Genomic DNA, 19,580 nt, shown 5'->3' on the forward strand with positions numbered 1-19,580 from the left:
CTCATGACAAATGTCTCTCCTTGAAGATGCATCACTCATTTTGATGGGTGTTAATAGATTTCACTATTTTTTAATGTTGTATCTCTGAGTAACTCCTGGCTTATGGATTTCAGTGGCTTTGAACATGTTGCTAATTACTCATCCTTCAAATCAACAGTGATTGTAGCACCTCTAACCTAATTGCATAATATCCCAGCTATTGCACCCGAAGCATTTGAAACTCAATTTCAAGAAAGACAGAGAAGTAAACAGCACCTAAACAACATTTCCACCAATGATTTTCTCCTGTTTAGGGGTATTTTCAAAAAGCTAAACAGTTTTTCAGATTTATTTATTGCTTCAAATTGTTCCTTCTGCTGTCATTTTTATTTTTGTTAAATGGATTTTTCTGTCAAAATTATTAATCTTTCCTGCTGGAACAGATTTTGCTCTTAGAACATAAAAATGCTGATGTAGCATGGTAATAATTATGCTGGAGTAGATGAGAGATAGCTGGGTGAAATCACCAAATTTTTGGTATATATGCCAAAGGAAATCATTCTTCTCTGTTAAGTATTTCAGATAGGAAAACTTTAAGTTTCCCCCCTGTTAGAAGTGTTCAAGTTTGGTCAGCCAAATATTTGCACAAATTAAATTCAATATGGAAAAGAAAAAAGCCAGATGAATTTAAGTGTCAACTCAAGCATTTCACAGGTTTTTTGTTCCTCTGAAATTTCATTGTCTCTGTCAAAGATGGTGATCAATCAGTTGCTGCTTTAAGGTACAAATGTCAGTTTGGAGTCTTGGAGGAGAGCTGAGAAATTTGGTTCTAGTTCCTGTATATTGTGGGAGCATACGTTATTCTGTTGCATGGTAGATCCTCAACTGCAGTATTTTAAGTTCCAGAGAACTTACAAAAAGTTCTGGAAAATAGTATGTTCCGAAACACTTGAGTGGCATGTGGATGGAACGGATGTGTTGGGGAAGCATGTGGACTTTTTGGTTTGACTCAGCTGTACTTTGGAACTCAGGGCTTAGAGTCTGTTTTGACGTGATGTGATGTGATGGGGAGACGGGTGACCTGAGTCTTGGCAGAACTCCATTTGGTAAAAGATCTTACATTCTCAGAGATCTTTCCATTGCTCTTTCCATTGCCAGTAGCAGTCACAGTTTGGGGGGCAACTGGCCAAAAGGGGTCAAGTTTCACACTGGTAATCATACTGTAGCTCACATAATAAATAAGCAAGTGGCAAAACTCCCTTTCCCCTTTAGTCAGATGGACAGATACTACATAATTTTGTCTTTATCTGTCTGTTTTTCCAAGTTCGGGACACATGTTCCAGTTGGCAGTGAGCAGTTATGCACTGACTCATGTGCAGTGAGGTTAAAAATTCTGGAAACTAGATAAACTGGAAACTTCAAAGGCATACGAGTTGGGAGCACAGAGTTCATGTGAAGGTCATTTGAACCTATTTCCTAGAGATGTATTGATAGCTGAAAGGGTTTCTGGCCATTGCCCAGAAATAGATAGCCTTGGGTGAATAGTATCATCAAATGGCAGAGTCACTTGATGGTGGAACCCTTTCACGCGCACGCAGAAGCAATGATGTAGCTTGTAGGAAATGTTAGCACGTTTCAGTTTTTCCTGGCTGTTTAGTCGAAGGAATGGCGAAGACAGAGTGGGACTGCAGCCATACACATGAGATGGTATCAGCAGCAGCAAGCCTCATCCTGGGTGTTGTTCTCATAGTTAGGGACAAGATCAGTCAATCACAAATACTTACCGTGGACAACAGAGAAATAAGGAATAAGCATAAGGTCTCTAGGTAAAAGTAATTTGTCTGAGCAATCCTGTGAATTTTCAATTATTACAGAACCTACAGCTGCTTGAAGTTTATTCTTTCATGTGTTTGCCAAACTAAGTGGCTTCAAGCAGCTGCATCTGTGCAATCAAAGCTGTCTCTGAACATTTATAACTGCCACAAGATTTCAGATAGTTGTTACAGTTCCAGTAGGACCTTCTGTCCAAACACACAGGAATTCACAACCCTTACCCAGAAAGCTCAGAGTCTGTCTAAAGATAATAGAGGAAAGGAGTGTGGCTGGGGTGTTAAACTTGGCTGGCTGCCAGGCACCCACCGTGCTGCTCTCTCACTCCTTGCAGACAGGGGGACAAAAGATGATGAAGTTTGTGGGTAAGGATAAAAACAGGGAGGTCACTAACCAGTTACTACCAAAACAGACCCACTTTGGTGAGAATTAATTTCGTTTAATTTATTGACAATTAAAAATAGAATAGGATAGTAAGAACTGTATAACACCTTCCCCCATCTTCCCTTTCTGAGCAGCACAGGGGGATGGGGAATGGAGTTGCTGTCAGGCCATAACACTTCATCTCTGCTGCTCCTTCCTCCTCGCGCTTTTTCTTTGCTTCAGCATGGATTCACTCCCACAGGATACAGTCCTTCACAAACTGCTGCAGCATGGGTCCTTCCCATGTACTGCAGTTCTTCAAGATCTGTTCCAGCATGGGTCCTTTCTACAGGGTACAGTCTTTAAAGAAAAGGCTGCTCCAGCAAAGGCTACAACTCTTGCCAGGAGGCTTTTCCTGCATTGGCTGTCCATGGGCTTGCAGGGCAAATCCACAGGAGAATGGTATAATCTGCTTCACCATCATCTCCTTCATGGACTGCAAAGAAATCTCTGCTCTGGCACCTGGATCACCTCTTCCCCTTCCTTATTCTCTGGACCTGGTGTCTTCAGGGTTGTTTGTCTCAAATTTTTCTCGCTCCTTTTTCTCAAAGCTATTGTGCAGTGTTCTTTATCCTTTCTTCAGCTTCCTTCTTTCATCGAGGCACCAGCAGTGTTGCTGACTGGCTCAACTTTGGCCAGCAATGTGTCTGTTGCAGAGCCAGCTTGCACTGGCTGTGTCACATGGGACAGCCCCTGGCCATTTCCAACAGAGGCCACCACTGCATTGCTCCACTGCCAACACCTTGCCTTAGAAACCCCAATACAAGGTGATACCTACAAAGTGCCTAGTTTTTGTAGAGATTTTCTACAACTTTTGCTAAAGCAGAATTTATTCTGTCCTGTTCCTTCCCTGACTGGTCATCAAAAGTTGTTTCAAGTCTCATGTGGGCATCACAGGAAGAACAGGGAAGAGAAGTGAAGGAAGAGTAGCATGTCCCTTTTTGGTCTATTGAAGGAGTAATATTACACTTTCAAGAGCAATGTGGAAGAAAGTACAATGACATTTAAGAGAGAAATAGAGATAAGACATTTGCAAGATATGCCTTAGTGCAAGGAAGCTGATGTCAAGGCAGATAATCAGGGATTATTATGTATATTAAACCACAGAATAATAGAATGGTTCGGGTTGGAAGGGACCCTAAAGATCATCTAGTTCCAACTCTTCTTCTATGGGCAGGGACACGTTCCACTAGGTCACACTGCCCAAAGCCCCATCCATCATGGCCTTGAACGCTTCCAGGGATGGGGCATTCACAGCTTCCCTGGGCTACCCATGACAGTGCCTCACCACCCTCAGATGAATATTGTCTTCCTTATATCTAATCTAAATCTACCCTCTTCGTTTAAAGCCATTACCCCTTGTCCTATCACTACATTCCCTGACAAAGAGTCCCTCCATATCTCTCCTGTAGGTCCTCTTTAAGTACTGGAAGGTTGTTCTAAGGTCTCCCCAGAGCCTTCTGTTTTCCAGGCTAACCAGCCCCAGCTCTCATACATTCATCACACAATCTTCACAAACTTCAGTTACATTAACAAGAAAATTGCCCACACCAAAATCAGCATAACATCATTGCAACACCAACAACAGTGGACAATTTACACACATTCAACCCCTTATCCCTTCACCACATTACAGCAACACAAATTCTCCACAATTATTACACTCTCTGACCTCTAAGATTGAGCCTGACTGTTTTGGACAAGAAAAACCAAAGAAGGGGGACAATGAGATGGAAAAATCAAAATGCTGATCAAAAGTTTACTTTTTGGACTCTGCTAGAAAGTCACAATGAGTTGCCATAATGAGGTGTCTCTGGAAGCTGAGAAGTTGTAGCCACATAGATGAAGTGTAGAGTTTGTGTCTTAAAAATAATCAAGAGGGAAGAATTGAAAATGTTTGGATCAAACTTGTATTTAAAATAAGCAAGTAGTAGTGGAAGGTAACTTCAACTGTTACATGCCTGAGAGCAGTGGTACAGGTGGTGGTATTGGCATCAAACACAGAATTGGAAGAAAATTGTTGGAAGGAAAATTTGGAATTTGGTTTGAACTGACCTAGAGGTTTTGTTACTCCAACAGTCTCTGAGAAAATACAAGACAGCAGATTGAAGATTTTCAGAGCAGAATTGGTTTACTTGGTTCTGGCTGCTAGGACCCAAGTCAGCCTATTAGAGGTTCCCAGAGGAAAGCAAAGCTGTGAAGACAAGAAGATCACAGAAATATAGCTGAAGACGGAATTAAGTATTGTCATGACTGGTGATGGGTGGCTGTGCTGGTTTGCTCAGTTCGCCCTGCATGCTCTAGGGAGATTTTTCAGGGCTATCGAGATGCAGTTTTACTGGTAAGTTGAGTGTCTTAGACCTGGAATTACTGAGAATTGTTAAATAAAATTCTCAGACCAAGGGTAATTTGAATAGGGGGAGGTGCCAAAGAACACAAATCGCATAAGTAGTTCCATTCTGATGAAAATAGGATCTGGCAGGTCCTTCCAGATGGTTTGGGTTCAAAATGAGCCCTGATCAGTTAGTTTTCAGCACAGCGCCTTCTTTAAGTACCTGGACTAAAATTACAGTTGATTTCAAAGCACTTGAACTCAGAATAATTAGGTCTATTAGACACACTGTGTTAAAAGCAGCAAAAAGCTTGCAATTTAGGGAATGTGAGTCCCTCAGCTTTTGGCTTACCCAGCTGAGCAACCAGAGGGGAAGTTCATGTCTGGCACAGATGCCAATGTAATGCAAGATACAGTTTGTGCTGAATTTTTATCACCTGGTTGCTGCATGACATTTTTATTTTTAAGGTAGAAAAGAGACAAAAAGTAACTTCAAAGTATTGTATGCATGACAGACGTAAATATGTATACATAATATCCATACATAATTTCAAGATTGCAAAAATGTATAGCTGAAGGAATATGCACAAAATCCATATGCTGCAAAGGTGCTTAGGAGGAGACACAAACAAATGCAGCAGCTTTGATGTGGAAATGCAATTAAACCAGTTACTCATGAACCCTGCTTCACATGGACTGATGCATGCCAGGGTCAGGGAACAAAACTACGGCGGGAAGTGTTTGTAGAGGGACAGTGGGCTGAGAGGAGAGCAGAGGTTATCTGGGATATTCCTGGCAAGGAAGAGGAAATAAAGTAGGTGGAAAGCAGGGTCGTCCTGTGGTCTTGTAGTCCTGTAGCAAAAGAAGTGCAAGAGCAAAGGAGAGCTGAGGGGTGCCTGGAGAGGCAGATGAGGCCAAGATGGTGGGCAGCAGGCAGCTGATGGCACCAGCAGGGTAGGAGGTGGAGCGGCTCAGCAGCTGGCTCGAGGCAAGCACAACCCAAGGCCTTTTCCTCCTTGCAAAGGCCTAAAAGACAATAGATCTCAGGATACTGAAGTGCCACAGGGGTGGTCAAGAAGAAGGTCCTGGCTGCTTACATTGCAGGTCTTTATTCTCTGCAGCATCCACATTTCTGTCTGTATTCTTGCTCTCTTTCTGTCCCATCTTTACCTCACATCCCACAGTAGCCTGCTTGGCTGCTGTCAGTTCATCCTTATAACTTGTCCCTTGTAAATGTCTTTTGAAACATACACTGGTGTGTAAACACAGGGATTGACTCCACCCACAGAGTATTGGGCTTGCTGGTGTTCAGCTGGGGAAGTGTTCTTCACAGCAAGACACCTTCACTACATACAGACCAGCCTAGAAAAGCGACATGGCTCCTGATGTTATGCTCAGGTCTAGAAGGGTGTCACCTCTAAAGTGAAACCTGGCACTAATAGGCTGGTGCCTGTGTGTTTCAGCTGGCAGGTGAGACAGCATCAGGGGGTTGTGCCCAGGACTGGGGCGAGGGTGTACTCTTCTGCAAGCCAGCAGAGCTGTCCCTTTGCCTCTAATTCTCAGCCCAAGCACAGACCTGGCCTGTGCATGGAAGCTGATAGCATCTCTGCACAAAGCGGAATGACTCTATGTCTGAATGACAGGACTTTTAGTGGATATTCATCCTCTTCTCTTGCTGGAAGCCCATCCTTTCCTTCTAGACATACACACAGATCAGTCGTCTCAGTGCCAGAATGTACTTCCCAGGGAAAAAGGGGTTAGTGCGCAAATTAAAAACTTTTGAATCCTTAATTCCTAAAGGAGCTGAATATGCATTAGCATAGTTGAATAGGAAGGTAGACAACCTTTGCAGAGCACCTCAAAATTAAACGGCATAATAATTCTGCATAGCACCTGTGCCCTACCTGCTGTGGACATGTTAAAGAAATCTGGGATGTAATATAGGCACTATTGCTCAGGGATATCTCACAACACATTAATCAAGTAGTGGGTTCCTTTAGAGGGTTAGCATTAGTGTCACTGGCTAACTTGGCAATATATGAATGTAAATACAGATTTACAGCCCAGCCAGTGCAGTTTGTTGAGCCCCAGTCTGGAAGAATATAAAATGCACACTATGTATAGGCAGTGAAATCCTAGATAATGTCTATTATTTTTGTATCTCAAGTGAACAAAGGGCTGCCACAGAATATAGACTGTTTTAACCTGTTGTAGTAAAGATCACTTAAATATATCTGAACTCTCCTATTATGTCTATTTCACGGAGGCAGGATTTAAGTGGTTGCCAGACGCACAAGTTACACCTTCTCTAGTTTCCAGGCTTAGGGTTTCTTGTTGTTGTTTTGTATATGGTTTTCCCTTTCTGTCATCCATCAGCCTGTATTGAAAGTTACACTGTTGGTTTGACTGTTGTAAGCCTACAGACCTATGGCATTACGCTTACAGTCCTCTGGAGTGCACAAGGTGAATCCAGTTCTGTAAACCCTCGTGCATCTTTCCTGATGGACAATGAGAAGCAGAAGACAGGAGAAAAATTCTTAGGAAAGACTTTACAGCTCTTTGACTGGGTTGCTGTTCTGTGAAGAAAATACATATGTTGTGGTCTGCTAGGTTTTATGTGTGAATAGCTGATGCTGCTAGATTTACACAACTACTTTTTTAGTGCTGCTTCTGTGTTAAAACAGGCCTCTACAGTGCCTTTTTATGTGGAAATCTTTTAGCTGGGTGTGGTGGGGAAGCCGCTCAGTGACTCATACTGCAGGGAATTCCCTAATGAATTAGAGTATTTTTACTTCTGGACTTGTGCGCAGTTTCCTTTAACGCTGGAGTGAGTGGTTGATAAGGACAGACTTTAAAGACCCATTCACTGTTAAACTGCTCCATCTTAAAATTGCGTGTTTATATTTTGCGGAGCTGAAAATCCACCCCAAGCAACACGGTATTTTCATTCACGGTATTCGTGGTATTTTCATCATTAGTAAACCCAGGTGCTCTGGGTCTGAAAAAAAGCTGAAGCAGACCATGATGAAATGCACCCAAAACAGAGAATGCTATAAATATCAGCACAGAGCAGTGATCAGTCTTTAAATGTCAGACTTCCTGACAAAACCCATCGTCTTAAGCTGATGACAGTGTTGATGGGCACTTACCAGTGAAACACAGCACCATGCTGAGCCCAGGTCAGGTGGGCACAGTTAGAGAGCTCTTGTCAAACAGGGGGTTTCTCATGCCCATGACACTGCTGTGCTCCTTATGCCGCCTCTGTGGAAGAGGAGGGATTCAGAGCTCCTTGAAGCCCATGGCAGGAGTCCCTGTTGAAGTCTTGGCTTTGTCAAGTCAAGTGCTTTTGGCATCACAGGAGTGGGGCTCTCAGCTGGTGACTCTGTAGGGCTTTTTCCCTGTGGTTCTGTGTGCAGCTGCTTTGTTTTTCATTACCTTTTGTGAAAAAAAAAAAAAAATGAAACAAAACGCAACACAACAATATAATACTTTGACACAAATTTTTAGCTATATAAAGGGATGTCTTTCTGTTCAAAACATTGCAGTATAAATCTTAAAACACCAAAACAAAGCCAGACATTTGGTTTGGAGAAGGCTCTTCTTATTACTTGGTAAAAGTAAATAACAAAATGAAAAGGAATGAAATAAGACCTCTGGAAAAGCCTTTTTCTTCCTTCTCTATTTTCCTCCCTGCCTCCTTCCTTTTCTGCCTTCTACCCCCCTTCCTCATATAACAACTGCCCATTTGGGTACGGTAATTCCAGAGAGTAAACTTTAACGGGAATGCCTGAAATGTGTCTGCTTCAGCTTTGTGTTATGTCTGTAATTTGAATTATTTGCATTTTGGAAAGGTATAAATTGCTCTGGTGTACTTTGGTTGGCTGGAGGCCAGGAGGGAGTTGCCTTGGGCTCTGAACCAGGCTGCTGCAGATGTGGCAGGCATACAATGGAAACTTTTGTGGTTGAGCAGTCCTCGCTCCTCGAGCACACTCTGACAGGAGATGGTATCCCGCTTGCTTCTGAGGGTCCTCAGCATATGTGGCACTGGGGGCAAAACAGTTTTCTCTGGTGTAGACAGATTTTCATGAGGCTTTGAGCCCCCACAAACCATTCCAGAGCCATTATTTCTTTCTCTTTTTTTAAAAAAATTTCAGCTGAACTGTATAAACCTGCAAAACATGTTTACTGTAAGAGGTTGACGTAGTGGTCTAAGGTTTCCCTCCTGGAGCTGGTCCCAGTCCGTGGGCGTTGAGATTTCCCTCTTGGTTCGCTAGACGTAATATGAGGAATTGTCTTTTTTTTTTTTTTTTTTTTTTTGTCTCTGCTTCATAACAACTTTTCCTCCTTGTGTTTTTGTTAAATGAAATGTCACTAGCTGTTAATGAGTTGTCTATTCCCTACTTCTTTCCTCTCTTCCCTTTCCCCTCAGTTGCTGAGCAGCCATGGTCTGGACAGTCTCAAGAGAATTTCTTGGAGTAAAGTCCGTATTGTTCTGATTAGCTTCCAGAGACAAACTATGGCTCTGGATATTTATTTTCCTAATAGTTTAGATTACAACATTTAAAATATTTCTGAACAAACTCTCTTTGTCATCATAAAAATTTCAAAAGTGCATAAAAGCACTTTGTGAAGTAATTGAAGTATTAGACATAGATTGAGTCATTTTGAATTTTACTGAGGTATCGACAAGAAATACAAAACAGAAACCTGAATCAGATCATTCACCTCACAAAGCAGAAATTAAACATACAAAAAAAAAAAAAAAAAAAAAAAAAAGAATTTTTGGTAATCCATTTACAAAGGCAGATTGAACATGTTAACTACTAGTCTGGATGTCTTTAGATTTTAGAGAAAAAAAAAAAAAAAACAAACACCAAAAACCTTTACAAAGCAGAATTTTCTACACTTTGCAAAATGTGTGATAGTGTTGTGTCACCTTTACAGCTGACTGAATTAACTGCGATGGAAGAGAGGAGGAGGTAGCTACAAGGGCTCTGTAGGAAAGGGATGGAAGATAGAGGTGGCTACTTCAGACAACAGATATGACCTGACTTGTAGAATCTTGTCAGCTTTTTTTTTTTTTTACTGACAGCTTGGGGGAAGCATCTTTTAGATAAATTGTGAAGTGATCACTCATCCTCCAGAAGTCTATTTCAATGCTGGCACTCCTAAAAGGCATTGCTTAGGAGATTTGAACGTGAACTGGCTGATCCTTCTCTTTCCCCACCCGAATGTGGCAGTGCCGATTAAAGGGATTGTTTTTCCAGTGTCACAATTTAAAATGTAGGAAGAAACTAAGGGTAGATCTGCTAATTGTTTCCTACATAAAGACCAGCCAAATCTGCCATGCTATTTGTGTTGCAGCTTTCACATTGCACTTTTTTCCATATGTTAAAAAGAAATGGTTTTGAACATTTAAGCAATTGCCAGTGCTAGTTCCTGAACAACATTCCTTTCACAGTAGGACAGCTGTACACAAAAATATTATTTACAGCCATTTGTAATAAATCAGACAGTTCTAAATGCGTCACCTCCATCCTGTCCATGAAAGTGAAGAGAGAAGAAAAAGTGCATTCACTTTTTTACCTTGCTGAGAGCTGTTTTTCTAAGGCAGGCCCAAGTCTATGTGATGAAGTTCAAAATAACTAATATTTGCATTTGTATGTCCCAATGCTGCAATAAATATACAAAAGAGGTGACATGAAGTCGAATTTCCCCATTCATTCCAGGGACATCTGACAGTGGTGGGACTCCTTAAGCTGCAAGTGTGTGTCCCTGTTGCTGAACTTAGACAGCAATCTGCTTGTGGCCTTTCATATATGTTTGTGTTTTTCTAGGCCTGCAGAATGGAAACCCTACATTTTGTATTTTTTTTTCTAATTTCTCTGCAGTTGTACTTTAAAGCCACAAGGAAGTTAAAAAAACAACTATTATTGACCAGTTACTTCTGTGTCAGTGAGACACAGAAAAAGTGACCAGACAAAACCAATTTCTTCCAAAAGATGAGTCCCCAGAAAACAAAACAAAACAAAAACAAACAAACAAACAAACAAAACTGATAGTTGTGGCTTAAATCCCTTTTTATTTGAAAATAGGAATACAATGAACTGGGACGACCCAACGCACTACTAGAAGCAGCTCCAGAAAATTGTTGGTTGGACCACTGTAGCTGATCTAAAACAATTTTGAAATGGAGTCATGATTCACAGAAGCTACATATCCCAGCATACTGTCTTGCCTTTTGATCCAAGCAGCAGAAATATGAAAAGCCAGACTAGGAGTATATTAAAAGGAAACACTGCATGGCTGAGGAGCTTCCTTAATACTACTTTTTTGTTTTGCTTTGTTTAATATTAATGTTGAGCATGACTGACTGCATAGGTAGAGATCAAAGGGACTTATAGGTAGCAGTTTTTTTGTCTGAACATTTGGGAAACTAATGTGTAGAACACTTGTATGTTCTGTTTAAATTAGTGGCAGAATAAAATACCAGTGGCATTCCTCCATCCCAGTATATTGTACTCTGGACTGTGGTTCTCCCCTGAAAGAATGTTAAATGGGCTTCTGTAGCAGGTTACCCAGCTGGCTTCCTGGTTGGGCAAAGCTTTGGCAATGGGTTTTGAGAGCTGTTTTTCATATATGCAATGCTTCTTCCATTAAAGAGATTTTTATTATTATTTTTAATTTTTTTTTCAAAAGTCACTCTTTTGTAGGCTTGGGAGAGGAAAAAAGGTCAGAACTAGATATCTTTTTCTTTTGTCTTTTAGATGGTCACCATGTGTGGGAAATGGAAGCCAAAACTGACAAAGAAATGTGCAAGCCAGTAAGTCTGCCTTAAATATTTTAACATCAAGATGAAAAATATATACTGCCTTCTCTAGCACTATTACTAAAGAGGGATTTCCAAGCCTTTGGCACTGCGTTTCCCCACTGAAACAGAACAAGTACTTAGGCCTCCCCTCCTGGAAATCTTTCTTTAATGGGAGCATGGGGTAAAAAGCCTTTGTTGGAATCTATCCCGAAAGTAGAAGAGACCATTTGGAAAATATTTTTTCATTGTCCAGGATGGGCCAGCCCTGTCTGCTCATCTTCTGTCTTGCTGGGTTGTTTCTTGCCTCTGCTCCCAAAACAATTTCTGAGCATTTTCCCTGGCTTTCGTGTACCTTCAGCAGAGGAAATGTGAGTCCTCTCTCAGGAGATCAAACCCAGTGTTGAAGAACTGTGGCTTATTCAACTATGACTGTAAGTGGGAAATATGGCAACTATTTTACTTCTGTAGCAATAAGCAATGGTCTGCTACCTGTGAACCTGCTGGAGACATGCAGACAACCAATTTCAAGACCTCAGCTGAAAACAAGCCAAATGTTAAGGTTAACATTTCCCTTTATTCTTTTAGAGTGCCAAGGGAAGTTCTGATGGTCACAGCAGATTTCACTGTGCATTTATGAAAGCTGATGCCCTAGCAGCCAAGTCTTTCCTTAGCCCCATACTAGAGCATTTGTTATCTGACTGTGGAACACCATTTGCACGATCTCCAGAGCTCCAACCTGTAGAACTAGATATTCTTGCAAGATCTCCCATCCACAAAAATTAGCATGCTTAAAACTTCCTTAGTTGTTATGCTAATAAATAACTAAAGAAATAAATTTTGGAAAGTGGAAATACTTGAATAATCATATTCCAGTCCTAATTCTCCTTTCAAAGGAAGTTATATTAGGGCAGGATGTACTGGGGACAACCTGCCAGCTGAGTGGTTGTGCTTTCTACTGCCAAGTTATTGGCCACAGTTTGATTATAGCTCCAGGTTCTTGTCAGAGGCAGAAGGGAGAAAACATTATCTATACACAATATTGTACATGCTGTCCAAAGCGAATAGCTGAAGACTAATGAATCTGTAAAGACCTGAGCCGTGCTAAAATCTCATTTTCCCAGTTAGGGAATCTTTTCCTCCAGGTCCTGTTTTGTTCCACTGGTTTTGAGCTGCTTAGTCTCATGTGTGAGTCTCTTCACAGCTCTGCTCCAGAAGTGTGCCACTTGTTGGCTGTTTAGACAGATGTCCCAGGTAACCTCCTCCGTGCTATTCTGTATACAGCAACCTAACAGAACCTAGTCAGTCTGCGCCTCATCCACATTGATGTTTCTCCACTGAAACAAGCTTGACAGCCTTGGATAAGGAGGCAGAGGAGAGCCTCAGGACTTCATGAAAACCGTCATGCTGTTAAATGTGCTCCCTTCTACTTGGCTCTGCAGTGCCCATCTCCAAAGCCCTTCTCAGCCTCTCACCTCCGTGTATAAAGCACGAGTACCCATCCTGCTCACCAGCGTGCCATGCCTGTGCTGAAATGGCTTAAAGCTGGAAGGAGTTGTAGGGATTGCCTGACACACAGTACACTGCAGGCTGCAGGAGACAATCCCTGCCAATGAAATCCAGAAGTTCCACATAGAGAGTACATTCTTCCCTAGGAGATGAGTCTTCTCCTTCCCAGGGTTAACATATAAATATGTTTGTACACTCTTCTGCCCCAGTCATGCCCTGACCTTCTGATTTGTTTGTTTTTGCAGAATTCGTTGGTGGTTGAGATACCACCTTTCCGCAATCAGAGAATTACCAGCCCTGTTCAGGTCAACTTTTATGTCTGCAACGGAAAGAGAAAGAGAAGCCAGTACCAGCTTTTCACCTATCTTCCAGCTAATGGTAACAAAATATGTTTCTTATCTCTGCTAGTAAAAATGAGAGATAATGATGGCAGCTTAGAAAGATATATGGCACTGATAATTCTTTAGTAACCTGAGTAACTCGCAGGCATGCCCGGTGCTGTAAAATGAGAGTGAGAAAGAAACCACAAGGGTTGCCTTTCTCTCTGCTGCCCACACAAGAGGCCTTCTCTGCAAATTATTTTATTTTGTATTGGTGGCAGAGACCTGTTAGAACAAGGGCTTCTTTTTGCTTTGGGGAGTTGACTTGCTCCTGCACGAACTGACGTGTAGTCACAAATTGTGAACCTGCTTAAATCCCTGCTAGTGTGCTGTCAACCCTCAGTGTGACTTTTTGGCCCCAGAGGGTACGTTGGATTTGAATACTACTTCTGAATTCTCACCACAACATTGTAGCATGCTAAGCTCTGCTAGGGGTGGTGTGGGGATTCTGCTTCCAGTCATCCTTCACCTTGCTGTGTCTCCCAGGGTAGAAACAGTGCTCCACATTGGTCCTACTCTTGGGCTGTAATTAAAATTCTGGTGCGTATGAAGATCAGAGTATTTAAAAATATTTAGAATTTATAAATGTTTATTTAGAAATGTTTTAAAACAAGTGTGCCAATTTATTTTTGGAAGTGTATATTGGTAACTACAAAGTGCCAATAAAATATTCATGCTAGCTGAATTCCAAGCAAGCTTGTATGGAGATCCTAGTATTAAGCAAATTTAGATTATTTCTTTTAATCTGAAATGGCTCTTCTGCTAGGAACACTTTTCTGGGGGAAAAAGGAGGGTTTATTTTGTTTTTGATGTTTCAGAAGTAAGTGGAATTAAAAAAAAAAAAAAGATTAGGTGCATGCTTTATGTAGACTTTACAAGTGAAAACTGTCCTTCCGAGGGTGGTACCCACAAAGCAGTCTTTGGGTCATGCCACATTACTTGAAGAGCCCTGCCACCTTTTTGCAGGTAAAATCCCATAAAATACATGTTTGGAATTTCACCTTGTTAGCTTTCATGCACTACAGACTTGTATCAGGACCTTAATTTAAAATAAAAGTACAAGAAACCTGACATGGGCAACAGAATACTTACTGCATATGTGCTGAGTAGTTATGCCTCACTGAATCAGCATACTTATGCAAACTTGATCCCCAGTGGATATGTCTGTGTATATTTAAAGACTGCTCGTTTCTTAAATTGAAAAGAGTTGTTATTCTCTTGCACAACTCTTTTCAACAACAGAAATATGTTTTAAAGGTCAAAAGGTATTGCCATGCCACCCAAGTATAATCCCATCATAAGTATTTCAAATATACATCTATTGAAAATTGCTGTTTATTAAGCAGCATCTTTCCAGCATTTACATACACCTTTTTTTTTTTTTTTAACATTATTCCAAACCATGGGAATAATACTCACTGTTGCTAAGTCAGTTTATGATATCACCATTTTGAGGTGATACCATAATGTTTTAATGTTTCAACTGATGGGAAACAATGGGGATAGCTACCTAGTGACAGGCAATAGAGAAACAGCCTAGACATTATTGTGCAAAGACGTCTTTAATTATGGTAATTGTTGAAAACAGTGGGAATCATGTTTAGTCTGCTGTACTGATTTGAATTCCTGTGAAATCTTTTTGTTTCAGTGTGGGGGAACCTGAAAGAACAGGTGTAAAACCAGAGTAGGGGAAATGGAAGCTGGTATTGAATAGTAAATATGCCTCCCCCTGTTCCTGTTTTGTTCTCCACTCAGATTTTCTTTTTATATGTGAATATGTACATGTAGGTAACTAAAAAAAAAGTGCTTTTCAAACTTACAACAGTGGTAAACATGAATATGTTACTGTAATCATCAGGATTAATGATATAATGATGATTATCTATTTATTATGGCTGTGTTGCAACTGAAAGGTTTTGCCCTATGTTGCTGGTTGTTTCCTTTGTACCTTTTAAAGATAGCTATCATCAGCTTGACTGCATATTCAGGAATCAGTCACAACGCCTCAATCAGTCTTTTAAGCCACTGTGTTTCTAGGAGTCCATTTTAGGATGTTGTACTTCATTTGATTTCAGTCACAATGTTCTTGTAATGTTTCAAGGCATTATTAAAAAAAAAAAAAAAAAAAGTTTAGCTCATCAGGAAAGAAATAGTTGAGTTACCACTGTGTGATCTAGATACAAAAAACTAAAGGAGGTGAGCAGTATTTTGCTCCAGGTAACACTTTGTCTTTTGTCTAAATAAATTCCACAAATACAGAAGGTGTATTTTTTTGTCAAGCAAATGTCAAAGTGGATTACCAAGTATGAAGAAAGGGTTTACATATGTCAGATACGTTGTCCTGTAAGCTTCTTATTCTGTTTTAGGACTAGGCAAAATGCTAGCATTTCATTGCCTACCATAATTTTGCAGGTTCGTCTCCACTGGGGATTTTTTTAAAGCTGCATGACACACATTAGACATATTTTACAGCCCAACTACACTGTGCCAAAGCAAAATACCGTGTATGGGCTAAAACCCAAATAGTACACGAGTACTGTGGCTGTGCTCCTGGGGTGGGTATGTGCGCACACACACAGTGCAACCAGTGGGACAGACGCATGTGGCAGTGCTGTGTGGCTGCCACCCAGACCACAGTGCAATAGGTGTTTTTTTTCCTGTAGCTCCTGTTTCTCCTCATTCCCTAGGGGAAAACAGCCAGTGGATCCAGGGACACGTGGCCTCACTCATCCCATCTCCAGTGGATGGTCCTATAGCGTCTCCATGGAGTACAGCTCTGTGACATGCAGCTGACACAAACTGTCCTCTCCAGCAGATTGTCACAGTTTCACCACCATAAGGCTTCTCCCGTGCTGCAGAGATGTGGCAGGACCGTACTTTTCCTCTGTGTTAGCTCAAGAGTTTTGTAGAGCAGGGACTTACTTGGTGAAGAAGAGTTCCTGCCTCAGAAAGAAAAGAAATACTGTATAAATGAAAATCTTACTGCTCTGTAAATGAAAAGTTTCAAAAACAAAACAAACAACAAACCAAAGCAACCAACCAACCAAACAAAAAACAAAAAAAAGTGGAGGCTTCAAAAAGGAGAGACTAGGTCTGGAAAAGGAGCCAGCCTGTCTTTGGCTGGGGACAGACTATGAACCTAAGTTCTCATAATCTACTTTTAATTAAAAATTTGAATTAATGATCCAGTTCTGCTGAATTTGAATTTGAGCTATCCCAAATCCTGTATTTGTCTGTATTGTACATAAATGGCTGCAATGGCTTTTTCTTTTTTTTTTTTTTTAAGTATTGCTTCAATATTATTACCACTGAGCAAGTGCATATCAGTTTTGTCATGGAGCCTGCACGATCTAGGCTCTCCAGACTACTACCTAGACATGCCCAACACAGAAATATAAGTAGTGTCCTTACCATTCTTGCATAGGTGAATCCCCCCAGATCATATGGTAAGTACTAATGTTCTTTGCATTGCCACATCCCATTAGAATATCAGGAGCAAGGCCCAGCACCAGGCACTGCAGTCAGGAGTCTGTACAAAACACAGTGTACAGACACTTGGATATTCTGCCTTTCCAATCCCTGCAGCACTGTAGCTCTGTGCAGCTGTTCTCTGTTGGCCCCATTATGTGCAGCAGAACATTTTGGAATACCATTGTTGAACCCCGCATTTGTGAACCCTACCCTCTAGAAAAATGCTGTTGTGTTTTTTTTTTAATTTATATTTATGACTGTGTATAATTTTGCTTCTATGACTTTATTATACCATTGGCATATATATGCCTTTCAAACAGGAGGAATAGACTTCTGAAATCACTAGACTTAAGCAGTAACATTTGAAGTATAACCTAATCTGAAGAGAATGAAGAAGCACACAAACAACCTGATATGTATTCTGTGGTTCAAAATCCAGTGCTTTCATCTGCTGAGAAAGCTGAAAGAGTTCTCCAGCTCAGAGGCAAGAGTGCAGAAGACTTTAAATAACTAATTGAATGATAATGGTTAGATCACTGTTTTTTTTTCATATTTCTTCTAAGTAGATGCATCAAAATAGAGGAAACCCGTTCAAGAGCTTACTTTTTGCAGATAGGAGCTAATGCTGTCTATGATTTCTGTTATCTGACAAATAATCGGTATCAAGAATGGTGAACATAGCAATGTTTTTCTTTGAATGTTACGTAGACAAGTAGTGATATTTGACAAGGAAAAGACAGTCTAGTTTGTCCAGGAAATATTTAATTAGATGGAAAAAAAGAAAGTTGATGTGTTTCATTTACTGGAATGAAAAATATGCTTTTACAAAGAGTTGACGATAAAGCATTTCCGGTTTCTGTTTCTGTCAGGCTTCTTAATTTTCGAAACATTATTAAAAAATCAATCCACTACGTTTAGTATTTATTAAAATGGTGTTGCTGTGCTGAGCGATTCTTGTTTTGAGACGTGTTTAACCATCTCTAGGGCCAGATTTTCAAGTGTACGGCCTTCACTTGTACAGCGAGTTTTTCTGAAATGTCTGCTTCCATGCAGGCACCTCCATAAGCCAGGGCAGGGGCACTTGTGTATGAAAATCTGGCCACCTACATGAGGGGCTTGGTAGGAACAGAGGTCCTTTGGGTCTGTGGATGCTAGGCTGTGCCAAGAACCTGCCCATGGTTTCTAGCCATGCCTTATTATTGTTTGCAGCCCAGCAGTGCGAAAGTGAAGAAAGTTCTTAGTGTGCTTCTGAAAATGGTGAGCAGTGCCCACTGTACGTTTTTGTCAGCATCTTACTAACTTCCTGCCTCAGCTCTAAAATTATCTCTTGAGTGTGCTATAGATGAGTATAATCAGCAGTTTTCTAGTGATTACATTTAGCAGACGTGCCTCTGTTTCACCTCACTTCTTCCGCCCACACTTCACTTTCTAAGTTAAAACCCTGTGTCAGTCACATTAGCAGAAAACAATAAAATGAGAAGGCAAAGTGTTGCCACTCTAATGTAACACTGAGTACAGCTTTTAATGATCATCTCCTGACACATCCCAACCTAGAGTATTTGCTAAATTGTCAAGTCAAGGCTGGCAAACCTATTAACCTAATTGTGTCTACAAAATTATTGCAAGAAGGGGTGGTTGGGGGAGGAGTGGGGGAAGTGGGGCTGGGTTGTGAAAGGATCCCAAACTGCAGTATATGCAACACAGTCACTGCAAGAAGGAGCAGTTCCATGCTGGACATGAGCAATAAAGCAGGATAAAGCACCCAGCAGTGAGGAGCATGGAGGGAAGGGGTATGGAGCAATGCTGCTGACATGCTGGGAGCGTGGGAGGTCCAAGGGGTTGATGGGGAAGGAAATGCCCCATGCAGATCGTGGTGAGGAGAAGCAAGCACCCACCTGCTCCCCAAGGATCCCAAGCAGCAGTGCTGCAACAGGGAGCACATCACAGCCATCCTGGGGGGGCTGGAGGGAGGACAAGGCATGGAAATGTGTAGGTGTTCCTTACACGCAGACCCATTTTGAGTCAGTATGAGAGGGCCGAGTGCAGCCAAGCCAGGCCTGAAACCTCAGACCTGCTGCAAGTCTTTCTGTCGAGCCCAGGAAGCAGCTGGATCGCTGCAAAGACTGCGCAGAGCAGGGCAGGGCAACAGGAGGGAAAAGGAGGTTGGCCACAGGGGATTTTTTTAATTTTTTTTTTTAGATGAAAATATGAATCATGGTTGCTCATTTTTTATAGTATGTGCTGTTACAGTTTATTTCATTTTGGCTGCTAGGTGGCTGATTGCTACTTTTGACATTTAACAGGGTAACAAAAAGCAGGCAAGGTTTTGTCAGAGTCCTGTTTCCATTTAAGAGGATCACTAAATTCATCATCAGCCCTGCTGTTCCATTCCCACAGTAGAGTGAGGTCCGTGGTGGCAGTGTAGGAAAGACGTTCACATTTCCCTCCAACATTACACCATCGAGTACTTTTCCTCTGAGTTGTTTGATCCCCACTGGAGTTGCCTACACTGTATCCAAATGACTGCCTGTCCTGGCCACTGGCCGGAGCCTAGCCAGGTACATCTGACCTGCAGATGTAGTTCTCTTGACTGGAGATGAACTATGCCTCCATGTACAGTGCTCCATCTTCATCTGGAAGACCAAGAAGAAGCATTACCTGCTGTGATATCCCTGCTAAGTGCAGGGGTGGACATGCACTGTATTGATGCCCCTGGATATGTATGACCAGCAGGCTCTGTTACAGCTGCAATAATCACTGAGAACAGTTAACTTCCAGAATATCAATGTGTCCTCTGGTAGTACCTCCCTTTTCAAATGTTCCCCATCAGATGACAAAACCCAGCCTG

General features: G+C 41.4%; 1 protein-coding gene across 7 annotated transcripts in view; it reads left to right on the forward strand.

Annotated features, from left to right (window-relative positions):
- The window catches only part of NFATC1 (nuclear factor of activated T cells 1), a 119,892-nt gene that overhangs the window by 57,434 nt on the left and 42,878 nt on the right, over window positions 1-19,580 (forward strand). For 5 of the 7 annotated variants that reach the window (XM_038173989.2, XM_038173987.2, XM_027451198.3 and 2 more), the window contains exons 7-8: window positions 11,332-11,387; window positions 13,127-13,259. In XM_038173989.2, coding sequence (XP_038029917.2) covers window positions 11,332-11,387; window positions 13,127-13,259 — 189 coding nt within the window. Of the gene's footprint in view, window positions 1-11,331; window positions 11,388-13,126; window positions 13,260-15,924; window positions 17,644-19,580 lie in introns of those variants that run through there. The other 2 variants (XM_027451199.3, XM_027451200.3) reach the window with 2 other exon arrangements.

The sequence above is a fragment of the Anas platyrhynchos genome, chromosome 2 (genome assembly GCF_047663525.1).
Source record: "Anas platyrhynchos isolate ZD024472 breed Pekin duck chromosome 2, IASCAAS_PekinDuck_T2T, whole genome shotgun sequence".
Lineage (NCBI taxonomy): Eukaryota > Metazoa > Chordata > Aves > Anseriformes > Anatidae > Anas > Anas platyrhynchos.